Source organism: Fonsecaea erecta (genome assembly GCF_001651985.1).
Source record: "Fonsecaea erecta strain CBS 125763 chromosome Unknown Scaff4, whole genome shotgun sequence".
In the NCBI taxonomy this organism is placed as follows: Eukaryota; Fungi; Ascomycota; class Eurotiomycetes; order Chaetothyriales; family Herpotrichiellaceae; genus Fonsecaea; species Fonsecaea erecta.
The window spans coordinates 2,734,536-2,753,788 of NW_017387247.1; the positions used below are offsets into that span (position 1 = coordinate 2,734,536).

General features: G+C 53.6%; 7 protein-coding genes across 7 annotated transcripts; 4 read left to right on the top strand and 3 right to left on the bottom strand.

Annotated features, from left to right (window-relative positions):
• Positions 1–502: 502 nt before the first annotated feature.
• Positions 503–1,450, bottom strand: AYL99_05744 (hypothetical protein; the record flags this gene model as incomplete). The annotated part of the gene is made up of 2 exons (XM_018837256.1): positions 503–1,366; positions 1,427–1,450. 2 exons carry the CDS (start codon positions 1,448–1,450, stop codon positions 503–505), a joined length of 888 nt encoding a protein of 295 aa, XP_018694109.1.
• A 641-nt stretch (positions 1,451–2,091) lies between these two features.
• Positions 2,092–2,670, top strand: AYL99_05745 (hypothetical protein; the record flags this gene model as incomplete). The annotated part of the gene is made up of 1 exon (XM_018837257.1): positions 2,092–2,670. The coding sequence occupies one exon, from the start codon at positions 2,092–2,094 to the stop codon at positions 2,668–2,670; it is 579 nt and encodes a 192-aa protein (XP_018694110.1).
• A 1,694-nt stretch (positions 2,671–4,364) lies between these two features.
• On the top strand, positions 4,365–7,145 carry AYL99_05746 (hypothetical protein; the record flags this gene model as incomplete). The annotated part of the gene is made up of 1 exon (XM_018837258.1): positions 4,365–7,145. The coding sequence occupies one exon, from the start codon at positions 4,365–4,367 to the stop codon at positions 7,143–7,145; it is 2,781 nt and encodes a 926-aa protein (XP_018694111.1).
• Positions 7,146–7,730: 585 nt separating this feature from the next.
• On the top strand, positions 7,731–8,961 carry AYL99_05747 (hypothetical protein; the record flags this gene model as incomplete). The annotated part of the gene is made up of 3 exons (XM_018837259.1): positions 7,731–7,781; positions 7,853–7,959; positions 8,043–8,961. The coding sequence occupies 3 exons, from the start codon at positions 7,731–7,733 to the stop codon at positions 8,959–8,961; spliced, it is 1,077 nt and encodes a 358-aa protein (XP_018694112.1).
• Positions 8,962–10,464: 1,503 nt separating this feature from the next.
• Positions 10,465–13,617, top strand: AYL99_05748 (hypothetical protein; the record flags this gene model as incomplete). The annotated part of the gene is made up of 3 exons (XM_018837260.1): positions 10,465–10,554; positions 10,605–11,907; positions 13,325–13,617. The coding sequence occupies 3 exons, from the start codon at positions 10,465–10,467 to the stop codon at positions 13,615–13,617; spliced, it is 1,686 nt and encodes a 561-aa protein (XP_018694113.1).
• A 1,493-nt stretch (positions 13,618–15,110) lies between these two features.
• On the bottom strand, positions 15,111–17,801 carry AYL99_05749 (hypothetical protein; the record flags this gene model as incomplete). The annotated part of the gene is made up of 2 exons (XM_018837261.1): positions 15,111–16,133; positions 16,272–17,801. The coding sequence occupies 2 exons, from the start codon at positions 17,799–17,801 to the stop codon at positions 15,111–15,113; spliced, it is 2,553 nt and encodes an 850-aa protein (XP_018694114.1).
• A 388-nt stretch (positions 17,802–18,189) lies between these two features.
• AYL99_05750 (hypothetical protein) lies at positions 18,190–18,889 on the bottom strand (the record flags this gene model as incomplete). Its single annotated transcript, XM_018837262.1, has 3 exons — positions 18,190–18,602; positions 18,703–18,820; positions 18,884–18,889. 3 exons carry the CDS (start codon positions 18,887–18,889, stop codon positions 18,190–18,192), a joined length of 537 nt encoding a protein of 178 aa, XP_018694115.1.
• Positions 18,890–19,253: the final 364 nt, after the last annotated feature.

Here is a 19,253-nt window from a genome sequence, read left to right on the forward strand (position 1 = left end):
TCTATGTTTGACGTTTGGCTGATGTTGTACTAGTCCTTACATGAGTTGTGCCGTGGTTCTCTTGCCGGCCCCTCCCTTCAGACGAGAAAAGGCCGACTGAGGGTAGCCCCGGCTCCAATTTGGGTTCGGGTGCCTTGCACCGTGCAACTGCGCAGGCAACCAACCTACTGTACTGTGTCTTCGCTTGACGGAACTTGGGGGCGCAACACGTTTGAGACGAGGATGATCCTGTCACTGCTGTCATATCGTCAGTATTGTAGTATCTGTATCACGCTGTTCCCACGTGGTTACGCCACTTGAGAAGTTCGTGCCACAACTTGGTCAATCAAGGCCCAGGGCCAATGATTCTGCAAAATTGGCAACAGAGTTTGGGCCAAAACTGAACGTAATCAGTCGACAATCAAAGGTTGGCTTGCCCATGATCTCGCTTATCTTGCCTCCGGTTCGCTTCTTGCCGGCCTAGATTCCACCATACCAGCGAGATGCCATCAGTTCTGGTGTTTCAGGATACTTTAGCCTTACGTTTCTTGAATACAGGAATTGGAATCTCCTCAGGGATCTGGTCCATAGACTTAGACGGTCGTGATGAGCCTGGCTCCTCTTTCAGAACAGGGTCATCGTCGTTTGCGCGGCTGCGGAGAGGAGATTCTACCTTGAGAGAGGTACAATCTCCACCTTCGCGCCCATCTTGATTGAGCACAGGGTTGTTTCCCTGTTGCAAAGAGTCCTTCTCTTCCTTTTTAAATTGCGCGACCGAGGATGTGGACTTTTCTTTCTTCACTGAGATCGAACCTGACAAGAGGTCGTCAAGGTCGGCTTTGTCATGGCCAGGATATCTTTTGGTGGCAGCACCCCAACCGCGTCGCACGACAGCCTCTCCAGCTTCTTTCTTCTCCTCCTCTTCTTCATCCTGGCCTTCGTATTTGCGTTTCTTGACACCTTTACTTAGAGGCGCTTCTGATGGTGTCTCATCAGTTGTTTGTTGTGACACCACCTGCCAGTCACCCGCCATTGCCATTTCAGAGCGGAACCCTTCAGGGACCTTGATTCCCATCTCGGCCAGCTGTGCCCATTGTCTCTTCCGATCTGCAGTGGATTGAGGGCCGGAGGGAGTTTTCGATGCAGACTGAGCGGCCTGCTGTGAAGAGCTCGAGGGTCGGTTTGTGTCACCACCAGCGACTCCCTTCAGCCTGTCGACTTCTGACTTCGCCTGCTCTTTTTCCCGTTCGCTTCGCTCATGACTGTTCTGGATGTCGCGAAGAAACCGTTTCAGGTTATTTTGATGCTTGGTGGTTCCCTCATGTTGTTTGCGTTCAAGGGGAGTATCTTTGACAAAGGTGCTGCAATGCTTGCACCAATATTTCGGCTGTTGATCAGTTAGTGACGGGCCATAGAGACCTTATAGTACGAAGAGGCGCTGACGTACCGTTGATTTCCAGTATTCCGACATGATGAATGAGAGCTGAGTGAGGTGCGGACTATGTCATAGGAAATAGATTTGCGGGAACTGCGGGCGAATGGCAACAGATCTTGAGAGGCACACCTCGGCGATGCTGTCCCGAAAATGGCTCGAGAAATAATGATAGGAATGGACGAGACTCCGGATGGGGAAGGCAAGAGATCGATGTTGCAAAATGGCTTCTGCCTGACGTCCAACATCCAACCAGGGATCAGCGTGATCAGCTCCAAGCTTGCCTGTCAGACGTAATGCTTTCTCAGCATAATTGTTGAGGCGAGGAATCCCACGTGACCTGACTCATCCGATCCTCCCCGTGCGCTCAGAAACAAAACCCGAGGGAGGAACTCCGGTAATCGGGTTCGCTATTTTTCACTTTTTTCCTTTTTCTTCCTCCGCATGCGAAGGTACGACGAGCGATATTCACGTTGATATCAATCCCTCCCACACTCTTTTTAAACCTCTAGCTCAGCTGAAGCTCAGAGTAGACCTCGAAAATCAGTCGACCTCAACTAGAACAAAGTCTGTGATCAATAGAACAATAATTCATTCCCTTGAACAGAACTCTTCGAACCTATCAACCGCCGACCGCTCTCAAATCACCCCCCGAGTTTCTCCCGTTGGAGCCTGGCACCATGAAGATTTTTTCGTCGTCCTACACCTTCGACTATTCCTGGGAGGAAGTGAGTACCAACAACTGGCGGAAATACTGCCCTTGGAACGATAAAGCTTCCCATGTTTTGGCGGTTGACACGATCTCGCGCCACATCGACCCTCAGACGGGCATCCTGCGCACCGAACGCCTCATCACATGCCAACAGAACGCGCCGAAATGGATTCTGAGCATTATCGGAGGTGAAACTACGAGCTATGTCTACGAAGTCTCGTACGTGGATCCGGCTTCGAAGAAAGTCACAATGTGTAGCACAAACATGACCTGGTCAAATCTTTTGGAATGCCGGGAGACCGTGGTTTATCAGGCCTCCTCCAGCGACGCGACACACAAGACGGAATTCCACCAGCAAGCCAAGATTGTGGCATTATGCGGTGGGTGGCAAAAGATCCGCACCAAGATCGAAGAAGCCAGTATTGAGCGGTTTCGAGAAAATGCCGCCCGAGGCCGGGAAGGCTTCGAAATGGTCCTGGAAATGTCGCGCAGGGTCTTTGGTGAGGAACGAGAAAGATTACGAGCGGGTTTGCCGGTCACCGTATGATACGTCATGCGCCCAACGTCTCCTCCATGACTCCTCTCTGCTGGGATCATCCACGGTGGCAGGTTCCTGCACGCCACCACGACTCACGACTTGCTAAGCGGCACCGATTGGTGTTGAGCGTCTCAAACTGCTTTGGGTTTTCAAACGGGATACACTGGCGTCTACGGAAAAGTGAAAGAATACATGTTGTCCTTGAGCGTTGGAGTTCAGGAAAAGAATATTGCATTCCGGATGCATCAGCAGCGGAGGTCCGCTGTTGGTGTTTGAAGGAGCATCTTGATTTTTGGAAGATACCACGATACATCGTCGCTAGAGGGTCCGTCGAGCACAGAGATGGCGGACAAGTCGGCACACGCTGCTCTGTTTTCCTACGAGCGATTGGACGTGGCTGGGGGATGGCTCGACATCACTTTGCGCCATATTAGAGCACTGTGTCTTATATACTCGGTACGGGTCGGCTTTTGTCCATATCCTAGATATAGAGGTCAAATACCGCACAATTAGACTCCATTACATACCTAGACGACTCGCACTGCCGCCACAGCTGAGGAGAATTGGACCTCCTGGCGAGACTAATCCGATTTGTGTGCATTATTCTTGTACTTGGGTGCGATGTGCAGTGAGTATCTGTTCTCGGTAGGAACGTGTAATACAGTATGTCCGCACTCCACATGCATCGTGAAATCATGGTGGTACCGCTATGTGCGTGGTCAACAGACTTGTTCCGTCAGGGCACAGGAAGCCACCAATCCAATGGAGAATCTGCGGAAAAGGCACCCTAGCTTGACCAGTGCAACTCCCTCTCTCTACCGACGGCCAGGGGTGTCTCCGCAGAGTGCAGCTAGGGCAATAAGCTCTTCCGCTGCTGATCAATCATAGTTGAACCTTGCTCGTGTTTCGTGCATCGACCATGCCGACCGGCTGATGAACGGATGATCTCCAAGCGCTCTGGTTCGCCTCGGAGTTCTCGAGCTAGCCTTGAAGGCAAAAGGGAAAGTGTGAAGGTCTGACAGGGCGCCTTTTCTCTTTGAGACCGTGGGACATTCTCTACGGGAACATAAAGGTCAGCTTTGCTTGGCTTGAGGTAGAACTGCTGGCTTATCTTTGGAGCTGGGTGATCCTCGATCCCTCCAAGTGTTACTCGGTACTCCTTGTTCGACACAGAGGACAGATCTGGGTACGAATCTCGCGATTTGGCCGTTGACGGGCACCTTGCTGTGTTGGGTGAAACGGCACGTTTTTCTATGGTCAGACTGCAGGTTAATTTTCCGAGATGGGTCGCTGTGTGGTTGCTTTACATACTGAGAATCCACTATCCAGTCCTTGCAAACATCCCCGGCGCAGGGCTCAACACTTGCACTGCGGTATGCACCTCCAGCAGCCTCCCTCACCCCAACCCTCTCCCATACCTTCGTTGCGCATTCATTATTCTACAGTCGCTGAGCCTGCAATGCAGCACCAGATGTCTCCTTTTGACACGTCTTAAGATATGACCTCGAGCCCACAGGCGCGGCTTCTCTGCCAAATCCCACCCCAAATTTCGCCAGTCCCACGAATTGACCCCGATTGGCTGTAGCAAAAGGCGCCTCTCCCCTGTCCGCCTCCTGGGCCGTTCCTCGACCGTGCATGCGCATCTGCCTCGAGACAGTCTCTACAGCCGGCTCTTCTGCCTCTTCCCACCTGGAATGTAAGGCATGGACCATCGCAACCATATTGCATCTTTTGAGCATCAATACGATCATACCTTGGCCCCTCGGACCAACGTCGATTCTCCCCCCTTTAATGCCGCGCAAATACCACCTTTCTCCGACCGCCCGGAAACTCCTCCAGAATCAGTCCAAGTCATTTCCTCGCTCATCGACTCCCTGAGCAAAATATCCGCCTCGTCACATGCGAGACAAGATCCTGGCGCGAACGCCGGCATACATATCTCTGGGGATCTGTACAGACGTTCGACCTCGACAGAGCCACCCAATGCAGATGACTTGGACAGGGAACAGCACGATCCTCCTACCGCCGATGATAGCAGCGAGGGAGAGTCTGCCGCTCCGCCGGTGATCAAGTACGCCAGAAGGCCCCCGCTGTTGTCCAAACGGTCGAGCAGATCTTTCGTTCACTCCCTGAATATGACATCTCAGAGTGGTCTGGCCACAAGAGAGTCTATACAGAGCCTTAAGTCGCGCGCCGAGTCTGACAGCGTCGGGGTGCCTAGCATTGAGAGACGAGATCGATCTAGCGCCAGTTCGACATTCTCGTTCGTCAGTGGTCTAAGCGCTCCTCATCGGAAACCAACCACCGAGTCAATGCGCGAGATGGCTGCAACGAGGCCTAATCCACCCAGGCGGGTTTCGTCAGATAGACGACGGAAGACCGAATCTCTTTATAGCATCGATCACGAGAAAGACAACAGGTGGCCGACTCGCGCATCGTCCATTGACGGCCGATCGAGTCTGGGAGCACACACTGACCCAGCGCCTGCTGAGAGTCCTACCATCACTGCTCTGAGACTAAGCAGGGGTGACTTGGGAAGCCATATGATACCCTCTCGCCGATCATCGCTCAGACGCAGCGTCACAGGTCTTCCAGATGTCTCTCAGGAGCAGCAGACGAGACACTCTTTCTCTGGTCGTGACCTGAAAGAGCTCAACATCGATTCTGAACTCATCGAAGGCGATAACTCGACTGTCAGACGGATCCGGGAACTGCAAGAAGCCCGGGAGAAGCGCCAGAAGGAGTGGAGAAACGAGGCTCGCAAGTCCGAGAGAGCAGCGAAGCGACACACCATCGCCACCCCCAAAATGTCGTCGCAGCGGTCAAGCCCGTACCAAACTTCCAGACTCTCTGTTACCGAGGTGGTAGTAGAGTCGCCCGAAGTGGAAAGTCCGCTTGATCTGTCCGCCACGGTCACCGCATCTGATCTGGCGGACATGCCTGCCTTCGTTCCAGAAGCCCCTAAAGAAGAACCACCACCTCCACCGCCTCTCATGGGCAGCGTCATGTCGAACCCGTCGGGTGCAACACCCTCCCGACGCAACAGTACCTACCGGAACTCCATAGCCCAGGGAAAACGGAGTTCCATGACCCAAACGACCAAGCAAGAGCCTGCCGTCGCAGAGATGAAGTCTATAACGGAAGAAGTTGATGCGTTTCTCAGCGCGCCCCGTTTCACGCAAAAGATTCGGCATCCTCGGACTGGCCGGACCATCGCCTTTTCAGAAGTGGGAGATCCGAATGGCTTCGTGGTTTTGTGTTGTGTTGGCATGGGCTTGACCCGATACCTCACAGCCTTTTACGACGAGCTGGCGAGGACTTTACGCTTGAGGTTAATCACCCCCGATCGACCGGGAGTGGGTGCAAGCTCGGCCTTACCCGAATCTCAGTGTACACCATTGAACTGGGTCGATGATGTGGCCGTCATTTGCAGCTCGCTGGAAATCACGAGATTCTCTCTCCTGGCACATTCTGCTGGCGCAATCTACGCTCTGGCAACTGCCTTGAAGATGCCACAATACGTCCGAGGCCGCATTCATCTCCTGGCACCATGGATACCGCCTTCACAGATGCCCAAAGGAGCGGTCATTGGGCCCGACTCGCAACCAATTGCCAATCTACCTTTTACTCACAAAATCCTGAGTGTTCTGCCAGCACAAATCCTAAAGGTCGCCAACTCGAGGTTTTTGACTGCGACCAGTGCTTCCGTGGACACGAAGCCGCTGAAGTCCAAAAAGGCGAAGCAACAACTAGAGAGTCTAGACGCTTCGTTTGGTTACCCTTTCCAAGATATCAACGACGACAGTTCATTCAGAGCCGCCCTTCCTGACTTTGAGCCCGAGCGACCGCGAACAGGCACACCGAACCGAGCACGGGCCGTATCGTGCTACCAAGCCAATAATGAAACACTGGGCATACCCGGACCACCGCCTCTGTCCAGTCCAAAGTCCGATACTGGAAGGCAGACGTTTTCATCAACCAAGGCTCCTGCTGCGACTGCTCGACCCATGTCCCCACGCTTGAGTCCCGAGGCTCGTCAGGCACTCTATAATCAGACACTGACACATCGCATCTGGACGCTCTCCACTCAAAACGCAAACCCTGCTATTGATCTCCTGGTCTGTCTTGAGCGGCGGAAACCTATTGGGTTTCGGTATCCCGAAGTGACCCGGTCAGTTGTGATTCACCATGGAGCCAAGGACACCCGGGTTCCGTTGGACAACGTCCGGTGGCTGCACGGCGTGATGAAGCGATGTGAACTACGAATCCTGGACGGTGAGGGCCACGGTCTCATGGCGAGTGCATCAGCCATGGCGACGGTCCTCGGTGAGATCGCCAGGGAGTGGGAAGAGTGGGAAAAGATTGCGCAGGGCAAGGAGAAGAGGAAACGAAGCGACGCAGCGTCGACCTTCTCCAGGGGACGGTCTTTTCACAGTCGATTTGTGGATGCCTCATACCGGGAAGCTGCGTCGCGTGACTCCTGACAAAACTTCAGGCTGGGACTGGAGTTCGAGGGACTTCTGAGATGGTCCCCAGTCCGCGTGTGAGACCACTCGACGCAATAGGACCTACATACATGGCCCCAGCTAGGGGTTTACCTGATGGAAATGGAATGGGAGAAGGGGCAACGATATTGATCGACCGTGGATATACGCATGTGGGTAGCAGAGTAGCTACACTACCTTACCTTGAGATTAATCTAATCAGGAGTTGAAGAAGAGCAAACATTATGTATGCAAGCATATTACAAGCATATTAGACCTTACTCTCTCTCCACACCATGTGCGCTTGTTCCCGGCACTACTCAGATTCGCGGATCCGTCTCGCCGTGTCCCACCCTTCCTCCGACGACAAGTAATTCACTAAATCTCTCTCCCTCTCTCTCTTTCTTGATCGCACCCCACCTGCTCGAAGATAGATTTCGAGTAGAAGTCGTGCTGTTGTCCACAACTATTTTAATTGGAACGAGAAGTCATCAGACATTCCAGCACATGTCCACCCTCCGTTCTGTCCACTTTCCTTCTCTTTTCACCCTACCTCCCACCGCCGAACCCTTCTAGCGCCCGGCGATGAGCAAGGTTCCCGATGCCTGGGAGGACGAGTGGTCCAGCACCGCCGATGTATGTGAGGCCGTCCGTCGTCGAGAGCCCCCGGTCTTCCAATTGATTGCTAAGCACCGGTTGTTTCTCAGAAATCGACAACTCCTCCCACGGATCCCAAGAGAGTCTCGTCCAAAGTGACCAAGGCCCAGCGGAGGGCTCAGCAGGCCGAATTCAACCGCCAGCTATGGGCCGAAGCGTATGCGCCATTCTTCCAAGGGAAACTTCTTCCGCGCCTTGTCTCCATGCTAATTTCTTTCTTACGTGTGACCGACACGACAGTGAAGGACCCCGAGAGACCAACTACTTCTTGGAGTCGCGCAACGTCGTCCCGCTACGGTCTGAGTTCAAACCCCCTCCGATCCTCCTGTCGCGAAAGGGCCCCATAGTCGCCCAGTCACAATCTCCTCGACCGCCGACGGCCGGTCTCCAGGACCTGAGCCTGAACGGGGACAAAAATGCCTCTTCGGCGGGTCGCGAGTCGTCCGACGACGAAGACGAGGAAGCCAAGGCCCGCGAACTCTCCGCCGCCGAACGACAAGCCCTAGCGGCCCGACACCGCGAGGAGAAACAGCGCAAATACGAGGAGCGCAGACAAGAGCTGTTCGGGACCGCCAGTGGTGCCCCTAGTACAACACCGTCCGCTCACCACTACCACCATCACCACCACCACCAGTCCGGCGCCCAGAACAGGTCGGGCACCTCCAGTCCGGGGAGCCTGACTCCGCCCGGATCGCGGTCTGCGACGCCGAATCGAAGTCGAGGTGGTCGAGGAGGGCGTCGCGGCGGAGGGGGAGGATCAGCAGCAACAGGAGCAGCTTTGGCAGGGAACCACAACCTCAACTCTCGAAACCAGTCAAGAGGCGGATCGCAACACCGGGAACTGTATGAGCCCTCGTACGCCGCGAGGCCCGACTCGGCATACATCCAGCGACGAGAGCGGGAGAACGGGGTGGGAGCTGCGCCGCCGCCGCCTCAGCAGCTCGTCCAGGAACCCATCCGCGCACCGCGAGGGCCAGATGGCAACGGCCGCGGTGGCTTTGGGTTTGCACCTAGGCCCTCGCCCAGCACAACGGCACAGCTCGAAACGGCCCCGACAGCAGCAATAAGTCCCCGTCCAATCGGCACGGGTGATACCGCTAGTTCTGCTGCTGCTGCTGCTGCTGCTGCTGCTCCTCCTCCTCCTTCCTCTGACTGTTGATGCAAGTCCGGACGAACGACCGACCGACCGACCGACCGACCGACCGACCTCATGATCAAACGACTCCTCCATCTCCTCCTCCTCCTCGCTCTCTGAGTTGACGAGTCAAGTCGAAACGGGTCGAGAACGGGCCTTGTACTGCTGGGCAACCTACTGGGAGCCCTGCGTCCAGCCAGGCGGGACCGAGTTTCTTCATTGTCTGTCTGTGTGTCTCTTACGAGAGGAGGAGTCCCCACCGGAAGAGGTTTCTTGTAAAACGGAGCCATCACTGCGCCCCTCACGCCCTTTCCCCGTGGGTGGGGGGCTGGCTCATGATGTGACCTTTCATTGTATGTACCAGGGCATTTTGAGGGGCAAAGGGGGCACCTGGGGGCCGGCGGGGCATATAGAGCGGGCATGGCATGGCATGGAAATCCGGTTTGGTAGACAAGACAACGAATAAATGAATGCATTGTTATTACTACTACGACGCCGCCGCCGCCCATACCTCAATTACTCCTTTTCTCCTCAGTTTAGAAGGTGTAGATCGCTATGCCATCAATCATTCGATTGACATTGACTCTGTCCATGCACCGAGGTACATAATTGATACAATGTGCATATAAGGATGAGCTCCAGGTGTGACTATATATATAACTATCGAGATATATCGATATATCCCGAACTGTTGCTTTATCGCTTACCATTTCCGTTCAGAGGACGCTTTGATCGGGCCCGTGACGCTCTACATGTCCCTGCCGGTCTCGGTTGGGTAATCATAACAATACGTGGACGCTTATGAGCCTCCCCTTCTGACAGCGCTACGTGCTCGTAATGATAATCCTCCTGCCTTTCGGCCTTCTCCTTATACTTTCTTCCCTTGGTCGTCCTGGCCTCGACAACTGTTCGTCGTGTGTCGTCGTTTCATATTCGCTTCAGCCCCCCAGTTCTCCACCGGCTTCTCCACCATCCGTGTCTCCCCGCCTGTACCTCGTACAATATTCTGACAGCCGGCATCGCGCCCTTTCCTTCCTGTTGTGCTCATTATTCTCACGACCTTGATATCTTGATGTCGCGCCTTCTATGTGCCTTATCTCCTGCTAAGGAGCACCTTGACCTATATGGTTGCCAAGCCCAGTGGCTCCCTAGGCCTGTCCCTGCCCAGGAAGCAAGGCGCAGCGCCTACCTAGTGGAACCAAGGTCACCCTTGTCACCTGGAGTCCATTGTAAGGCTAATCCCACTAAACGCCCTCTTCCTCGCAGTTGCCGTGCTGTGCAGCAAACTGCTATCATTGCACCCCTCTTCAGGCAACCATCTCGCCCCTTGAACATGCCTCGTCGTTTCTAGTTCTCCATCTCCCCCTACTTATAAAGCAGGGCTCCCTACATGGATCACCGTACCTGGTGTGATTACGAGTCATTTCCTGCTCGAGGTCTCATTATTGTCTTTTCTCCGTCTTCAGATCATCAGTCTTGTTTCCATTCTCGATAGTAAGCGACTCAAGTCATTGACAATCCTCCACAATGAGCCTTCGCAAGCGTCGGGCTAGCGACGGTGGTCACCCTACAGCCAAATATGCTCGTACCGAAACGACAGACTCTCCACTTGATCAGGTGAAAGGATTTCGCCTAATATATATTCGTCGTTCTAATTTCAATGTTAGGACCTGTCTGGTACTCCCGACCTTCCAGAGATCTGTGGGGACTTTAAAATAGTGGTTCAGCTCAGATCTCAGTCTAAGGCTGCCCGCAATGACCCAGAGTTTGCACTGCCTCAACGAGAGCTATACCGAAAGATCCTCTCGGAGCAGTCCAATGGAGGACCAGCTTCTACACTACATCACGCATCAGCTTACTTTGCGGTCCATCGTGGTCTTAAACCATCTCAGGACGAAGACGAATCTGACAAGCAGGCAAAAATTCCCTCTGAGAATGGCGATGCTGGCAATATTCACCTAAATGACTCCCTCGAAAGGATGCCCATGAGCATAGGAAAGACCGGGAAAGGTATCGATGCAGAAGAGGGTCGAGGAGACGATGTCGTGACTTGCCAGCCTGGCGAGCAGACCGAAGGTGATGCGGAACATGAAAATGAGGGCGACGACGAAATTGACGACGACGGCGATGAAAGCGACCTAGACGTCGAAGATAAGAGTAATGAAGACACTAGCGAGGACGAAGACCGCTCCGAGAATGATCCGGATTATGAGTTCGAGTGGCTAGAACCAATCGTTGTCGAAGTAATTCCTACTGCAAACCCAGACGAACACGACGAGCCGATGAGGGTTGCATACTGCGACGCGAAGTTGATTAGAAGAGGACAAATGCGGGACGATTTCTATGAACAGATGGAGCGACCTTCAGAAGAGACATCAATGCTCGCGTTTGACCTGTTCGACCGGTACGGTCGACTGAGATCTGAGTTCAAAACCCACCCCGTCATCAAGGGCACTGGTGTCTGGGGCCAGGAACTGGATCATGGGGATATCCTCCTCATTGAAGAGGTTTTTGTCAACAAAGACTACCGCAGACAAGGACTTGGTCGAAGAATGATTGAGGCACTGTTGACACGGGCCCGAGAGAAGACTTGGTCTTTCTTTGCTTTCGTTTGGCCAACCTTTTTAAGATCGCACGACCTCAGAGAGGAGTGGGACAGCTTACCAGACGGTGTAGAAAGACAGAAATTGGAAGAACGCGAACATGACCGGGCTACCATGTTTTACCGGTCTTTGGGATTTCGAAGGGTGGGATCCACGATCTGGTTTGCCCTGGCTCCCGACAACGACCATCCCTCTCACCAGCTTACCTCAATGGAGGATTTCAACCCTCCAAAGCCGCCTTCAACCACTCTCCATTCCCTCTTGACCCCATTACAGCAGATTTCCGACCCTCCGCCGTCCCCTCTCAACCGAATATTGAACCCGCAGCCTCGCGAATCCCCAGACTTTCTTGACGTGCTCTCGAACTGTATGCAAGAAACGGGCTCAGCCGATGCCTGCTGGACGAGTAAGGATAAGGATGGCAATACAGTCCTTCATCTGACTGCGTCAATATTCAACGTCGCATGCGTGGGATGGATTTTGAAGCAAAGTTTCGGAGCTCGGCTTCTTGAAATGCGCAACAACCGGGGCGAAACCCCTCTGGAATTAGTGCAATTCAAACTCGAAAGACTCCGCACGCAGAGGGTTGTCCACCAATTGACTGTACATGTCTCCGACCGATTCGAAGGACATAATGATGATGCTGTCCGTTGTTTGGTCTTGCTTAAAGGACTAGGGTCCGTGGAGTCTCTCGTAGAAGCCCAGGGTCTGGGTGCCTTGCTGCGAATAACTGGCGGATGCACGTGCGGACAATGTCTGAGGGGTTTTTTGAGTCCTAGGATGTCGCGCGCTCTCCTATCTCAGGCTCACCTCGGACACGATATGATGGATGATGACATCGATCACTTGCCCGGGCCAGACTGGGTTGAATATTGGAAGACTCATCTCGGTTACTTGCCTTTGCGGGTGCTGGAAAACCTCACCACAAACAAGTCCATGCGTCAGGGCTTTGTGAATCTCTGGCTGCACGTTGGGACCTGTCTAGAGAGAGGGGCCGTGCCTAACACATCCAATGTGTTGGACGTTGTCAGATCCGCTCGCGAGTGGCCACCTGCAACTAGAAATTTTCTTCAAAGAGGAGGTACCGTGGAATCAGTGTTTCTGGCGATATGTAGAGAGGCCATCCAGCAGGACGAGTGGGCGGGAGATGGGGGAGAAAAGGGGCTAATCAGCGAGGAAATTGCGAACCTACCCGAGTGTAGGAATGACCATGAGTTTGGGTATGTCAGTGGTATGTGCGGTTACAGACGCATTTGTCTCAGACCGAGATGTGATATGATGGGCAATCGTCTTGACGAGGACGGAAACAAAATCGATTCGCGACTGTAGCTGCTTCGCTAGCTGGTATGGCGTTTGATTAGAGTTGTGATAGAACACAAGGACAGGCGCGTCGCTCAATGGTAAGTACTCCCATCAGTATATTGTATAAATCTATACTGTTGAATGTCTGTCTTCCGTACTCTTTGGCACGCAGCAGATATTATCGACTTTTGCCACAGCATGTTACCCCGCGAGTATCCAGGGCCGTTCAACAATCCCGTTCGTGATCCCTACCGCGAAACGGGGCGGCACCCACGGTGAGTTGAAAAGCGTAGCCACTCGAGTCGAGACGCTACCCGCCCTCCAGATCCCTGTTCAGCCTTCGACCAGGTGCGGCTTCTGCTTCAGCCGAATGGCGATGGATGAGGGTTCCCGAGGTCGATGTCCGGTTTCCGTACTGTGTTTGGAGCTCGGGAGAAAACCCAAGCCTCCCCATTTCAGGCATCATCACACTGACGAGGAAGACCAAGAGTACTTTGTTGCATTTGACTCTTGGACTTCCTTCAGGCTTATGCGCATTCTTCGAAGCTGGCCCAACAATTTCCAACCAGAATTTGCGGCACGTCAAGCCCTCCCAAACAGCCAAACAACACTCCCAATGAAGCACCCCATCCCTCTCCAATCGAGAAACAGGGACGTTGCTGCTCCCTCATACGCAATCACTTGCACAAACCCATCCGAAGACATCGTCGCTGCCGGAGCACCCTTCGTGGCAGCAGAGACAGCGCTCATGGGAGGAGGCACCCCGACGGAGTAGGTTGGTATAGGTGCCGTTGTGACAACTGTGGCTGTGACGACGGTGCTGCGCGCTAGATCTGTGTACGTGACAAGATTCGGGTCTATGCTAGGTGACGAGGGTAACGGTTTCGGCGTGACCGGTGTGCCATGTGGTTGATTGCCGAGGGTGTTGTTGTCCCCGCTGACAACAGAGGTCGAAGTTGGGAGCGTGGGCGTTTGGAAAAAGGGCCGGTCGGTCGCTGTGGTTGCTGTCACGCTTTGCGGCTGAGGAACTGAGGCGACCAGAGTAGCGAGGCCGAGGACGAGAAGTGTTCTGAGACATCTTGAGCGAGACATTTTCTGGTAATAACTGGTATGTACGGATTGTCTGGACACGAAATGTGCGGTTTATGCAGAGCTCGCTAGCGCCCGAGAGCGCACCGAACGGCAGATATTGTGTACTAAATGAGAGTCAAGGTGTGTGGTGAGTTGCTCCATTTTGCACTTGCAAGCACCCACAAGTATTATACTGAGAGATTCAGATCAGTCTTCCCGCCATCCTTTTCTTGGGGTACAAAATGCGTTGGAACAGGCAAGTGGCGGGTAGACCACTCGACCAATGATAGGTGATGCACTGAGCCTAATTCTACGCCAAAGGTGGCTGGAGTGGGGCCACCGGCTTCCAGAAGAGGCTAGTGAGGCTGGTATCCAGTAACGGGACTGACGCCCCTCGAGTGTTCTGGCATGGCACGGCGTTTATCCATGCCATTTTACAAGAGTTGTAGAGGAACTGAACTTGTTCGACGGCGATGTGTGTCGATCGGCAACATGTCCCGAAAGATGGGCCTTGCCGAACCTGTGAAACACCAAAGGGCATTCATTCATAACTTGCGTCAGACCCCGCTGGAGCGTCCGGCCAGCTTCGATGAGGCGTCTCACAACACCATCCACGTGGGAGCTCGAGCAGCAGAGATAACAGTGCCGGGGTCCATTATGGTGGCGCACGGACGGGAGAGGGTCACAATAAGACGGCGGTACATGGTATAAGGAGAGCGATTTTCAACACCGGGGTGTAACCGCGTGAAATACATATATGTACATATGTATGAATGTATTCTATACCGACATCCGCCAGATGGCAGAGCAGAGCTCATCCGGCAAGTACAGGGAGAAACTTGTAGAGCGTCTTTGGTGCTTGTCAAATCCGGGTGGGCTAGATCCCATGACTGCTTGATGGAGATCAGATGGCCATTTCGGGATCCGAGAGAGAAGCGAGAAGAAGTACAGCAGTCAATTTTCCGTCCGGCTCTCTATATCATAACCGCGTTATCAGTCCCAGGAGCACGCAGTGGCCACGAAGCCAAAGCTTACGGCGTGATCCAGCGTGATCCATGACCGCAGGGCTTCCCACATTTTGCTGCAAAGAGATCTCAATGTACCATATCATCGTGTCAGAAATATTCAGCTCGGTAGCCATTCAATGCTTGTTGCCATGAATCCCTCGTCCCAGGTCTCACTTTACTGCATGCACACTCATGACAGGGGTTGCCCAACACTATTGGCATTGTGGGCGACCTCCTCTTCCGGCAGACGCCCCCAGACATCTCCGCCGAGCCCAAACCCTTCTTGTGCAACGACTTTCCTCGCATACTGAATCTCCACAATGGGCTTATGCACATCCTTCGCGCACCATCCGTCCTCGCCCACGCCCCGGTACACTCCATGGTATGAATTTTCATCACTCACGGTCCGCCTTACCCGGTCGTCCGCTTCGATAGCGTCGACCCATTGTCTCCAGCGCGTGCCCACTTCTGGTCTGGGGAAGTTGCGGTAATAGCTCAAGACGCGGGAAAGCCGGATGATCCAGGGCGCAAAAACCACGTCAACAAATCCAATTTCATTGCCCAGAAAGAATGGCCCCGTGGCATGGCTGGCGTTGACCAACGCCGTGATGTTCTTCTGTAAAGTGGCGATGAGCATGCTATGTTGTGCCGCTGACGCGGCATTAGTGACGTGTGCGTGTGCAACTCCGTCGACCTCCATTCCATCTAAACCCATCAATTCTCCGACACTGGGCGAAGGGGGCGGAGTAAGGAGCAGGCTGTAAAAGCTCGGAAGGATCTTGCGGTTAATATGATCGGTCCACAGGCGACAGTGTGCTCGCAGTTGTGGGTTGCCTAGCGGCAGGAGGGAATGTCCCATAGCCAGGTCCTCCAGGTATTCCAGAACAACACCACTTTCCCAAACGCCCCAATTTCCGTGCCTGATACACGGAATGTTCCCTTCAGGGTTTACCTCCAACATCTCCGGTGGCCTGTAAGTGTCGACAGCTGTGGGCATAATTTCCACCATCTGGTATGGAACACCCTTGATCTCCAGGGCGATCCAGATGCGTTGGGCAAAGGGACAGAACGAATTGGCGAAGAAAGTCATCTTTGTTGGGGCAGGCGCGGCATGGGAGCGGGCCGTGAAGAAGGCCATTCCTGAGGCTCGGAAGGAAGGAGACACTGACTCGTTGGCTGTGGATTGATTGGATATACCTGAAGAGGGGAGTTTCTAGCAAGGCGTGATTAGTCGGGCCGAGGGATATAATATCGGATCTCCTTGTGCTATCATCTAGACGATGGGGACTAGCCAGGGACAGAGCTAGTAGAGATGCGCGAGGGTTGACGAGCTTGCAAAAAAACAACTTACACTCAATCGTTTCTTCTCCTTTTCCTCCTTCAACAACCATCTTTGCACGCTGTTCTTCTTGATCCGATCGCTTTCGTCAAGTGTATGCTTGTGGTCCAGGTCGGCATTCAGATTGGGATCCAACAATGATGACTCGATCTCATCTTCGACGTCGCCGTTCACATTGCCGTCTCGCTTGCTAGAGTCTTTGACTGCTCCGCCGCCCGGATTACCTCGGACACGCTGAATCGTGTACCATCGTTTACCATCAGCGCCCGGATGTCCTTGGGGCAGAGGACGCGGAAGTTCAAGCAGTCCAAAATTTGGATCAGTATGGTTGGTATTATTTTGAGAAACGCTGGTGCCGGTACCAAGTTGACCAGCACCACCGACACCGTTAGTACCGTCTTCGAGGACGATAGTCAGTTCGGAGTTGTCCATGCCTCCAAGAGTGCCCATGTCACTTCCCACCGTGCCGTTAGCACCGGCGTCGGCGCCGTTCATGTCGTTCCCACCTACCAACCCCAACTTCTTTGCCTCTTCAGCACTGAAGTACTCTGTGATCTTGATCTTGACATCGCAAAGATCTCGCTCTCGGGCCTGACGCTTGCGCTTTTTCTTGTTGGGATCATCGCTCTTCGGGGTACCACTGGGGCGACCCTTCAGTCGACAGTCCCAGTAGTGGCTAACGAAGGCCTTGCGTTTGTATTTCTGCGTGGAGCGATGGGAGTAGACGTTGTCAACATGGGGAAAGTAGGTGAGGAACTCCTCCTCGGACAACACCAGCGTGTCCGTGATGTTGAAAAGTTTGTTACGCCACTCTTCCAGGTTTGGCGGGTGGAGCACCAAGGGAAAGGTGTCGCTGAACGGGTTCGCCGCAGCAGAGGGATCTGCTTCTTCCTTGTCGTTGTTTCCGTTAACTTTGGAGGCACCATTGACTTCACTGGTGGACGGCGTAGTTTGGTGATGGGACACCCATGGATCAGTCTGGACTACGCCATGTGGTGTAGTGTAGACTTGTGACTGTCTCGACGAGGATCGAGCAGGCGTGGGAGTGCCGTTTGGATATGCAGACGTAGAATTTCTGAAGACGAAGCCATTCGGCTTCGAGTCCTGCGCGGGATCCGACTGCCCTTGCAGGTCCTCCGACTGTTGGCTCATCTGTGAGGCTTGCATCTGGGAAGTCGGATTCGCAGCACTGCTACCGTTGTGAGAAGGGGTGGTGGAAGCGGCGTTCTGGGCAGCTCGAGTCTGGGCCGACATGCCGGAGCGCGTCTGCTGGGGACTTCGCATAGCGGCATTCGCACTAGGACTGGCGGTATCCCTCAAACTGTTGCTTTGTTGTCGAGTCTGGACACTCGGAGAGCCGTTCGGCGCTGATGGCAGGGGTATGGGATAGGATTGGTGGTTCGGGTCCGCGTCGAGGGAATTCGCAGGGGCATAACCAGCTGCGGCGGCGGCATCTTGCGAGTCGCTGTCGTGATCGTCGCCGAATGCAGGGAATTGTTGTTGAACCGCCGCAGCGAAGGTTTGGAGGGTGTCGGCTTCCATTGCTGAAGGGGGAATTGATGGACGGAGTGAGGGTGCGCAGATGGGATGATAAAGCGGCGTGTCAGAAGGAGGGAGGGCTGGAGGGCAAAAAGAAATTTGGAGCTGGCTTCGGTTATGGGTTTGACGGAGTTGGCAGCGGCGGCCGAATCTGGTCATTTCAAGTTACCCCGTGTCATTTTAAAGGGCGATTTAGTCAGCACCAGTGCAATCTACATATATCACCACATCACCCCCCACTACTTGACTGGGCAATATATCACTCCGTCAGAGTAGCATTCTTTCCAACAAGGCCGATCCTTGCTTCGATATTCACCGGGTCTTGCTGACACTCAGTGTATCGAAGGAATAGGGGCTCCCTCCTTCTCTGCATGCATTCGTACTCTAATTTTCAGCCCATCTTCCTGTCCTTTCTCTTGTCATAAGCTTGTGAGTTCTTGAAGGGAAATCCCGACGTTCGCTTATCTGCCCCTGTCCTTTTCGATCGTCTGGCCGCTGTGCTCCCAAATATCACACTCCATATTCCCACACTTGCCAATATTCCGTACCCCACAGCTCCCAGCATGTATGCCGTTTGTTCGTAGTTGACATATCGCATGTAGCAATACACCGTGCTCAGACTGTGAAAGATGGTGGTAATTTGTATTATCGGCCTGGCGTAGGGAGCCTTGGGATCGTTGTCCTCCAAGCTGACCGGCTCACTGATGCTCGATGACAGTGGGATTGTCCCCGTAAAGAACATGGCGATCAGTGCAATCAGTACCAGGGCAAAGCCTAGCGACCGACTCAGATAGATTTCGATGTCTGTTTTGTAGGAGTAGCAGGGTCGTCAGAGTGGCTCGTGACCAGGAAGGATCTCAGATGCAGGCCGTGCACAATCACGGCTTGGACGGCACCATCTTACCTGAGGTCTGATGTCCGTCTTGAGCCAGCATCATGATTATCAACTTGGGCATGACAACCAGCGGTACAGCTTGCAACCCAAGCCATGCTGCCGTGCCATACGTGTAGGCATAAAACACCTGGTAAAATGTGCCTAGGTCAGTAGGCAATATCATGGTGGGTGACGCACGGCTACGACTTACGTCCATTCTCGAGAGAGGTGCTGTTGAGGTCAAGAAACAGGCCGGGTAATATTGATTCTTTTCGTTTTTGGCTCGTTAGCGACAAGCAGGAAGGGCTCCAGCCATCAGAACACCCGACGAGCTAGCTGGGTAACAAGGAGGTATGACGTCATTCGTCAGCGACAGATGTCGACCTGAAATGTCGCTCGTAGCAAAGCCTGCTGCAGTTGGGTACCCATGTTGTCAATTCGTAGCCAGCGTGGATAGCTATGGCAGTGCAAGAGAGGAAACACAAGTGCATCAAGATTCCTTCAATCAATTAGATTGTGGCTATGACATGCAAACAGCTGTAACGAAAAGGAAGGAGAGTGCCTGGATAGCACCATCTCTG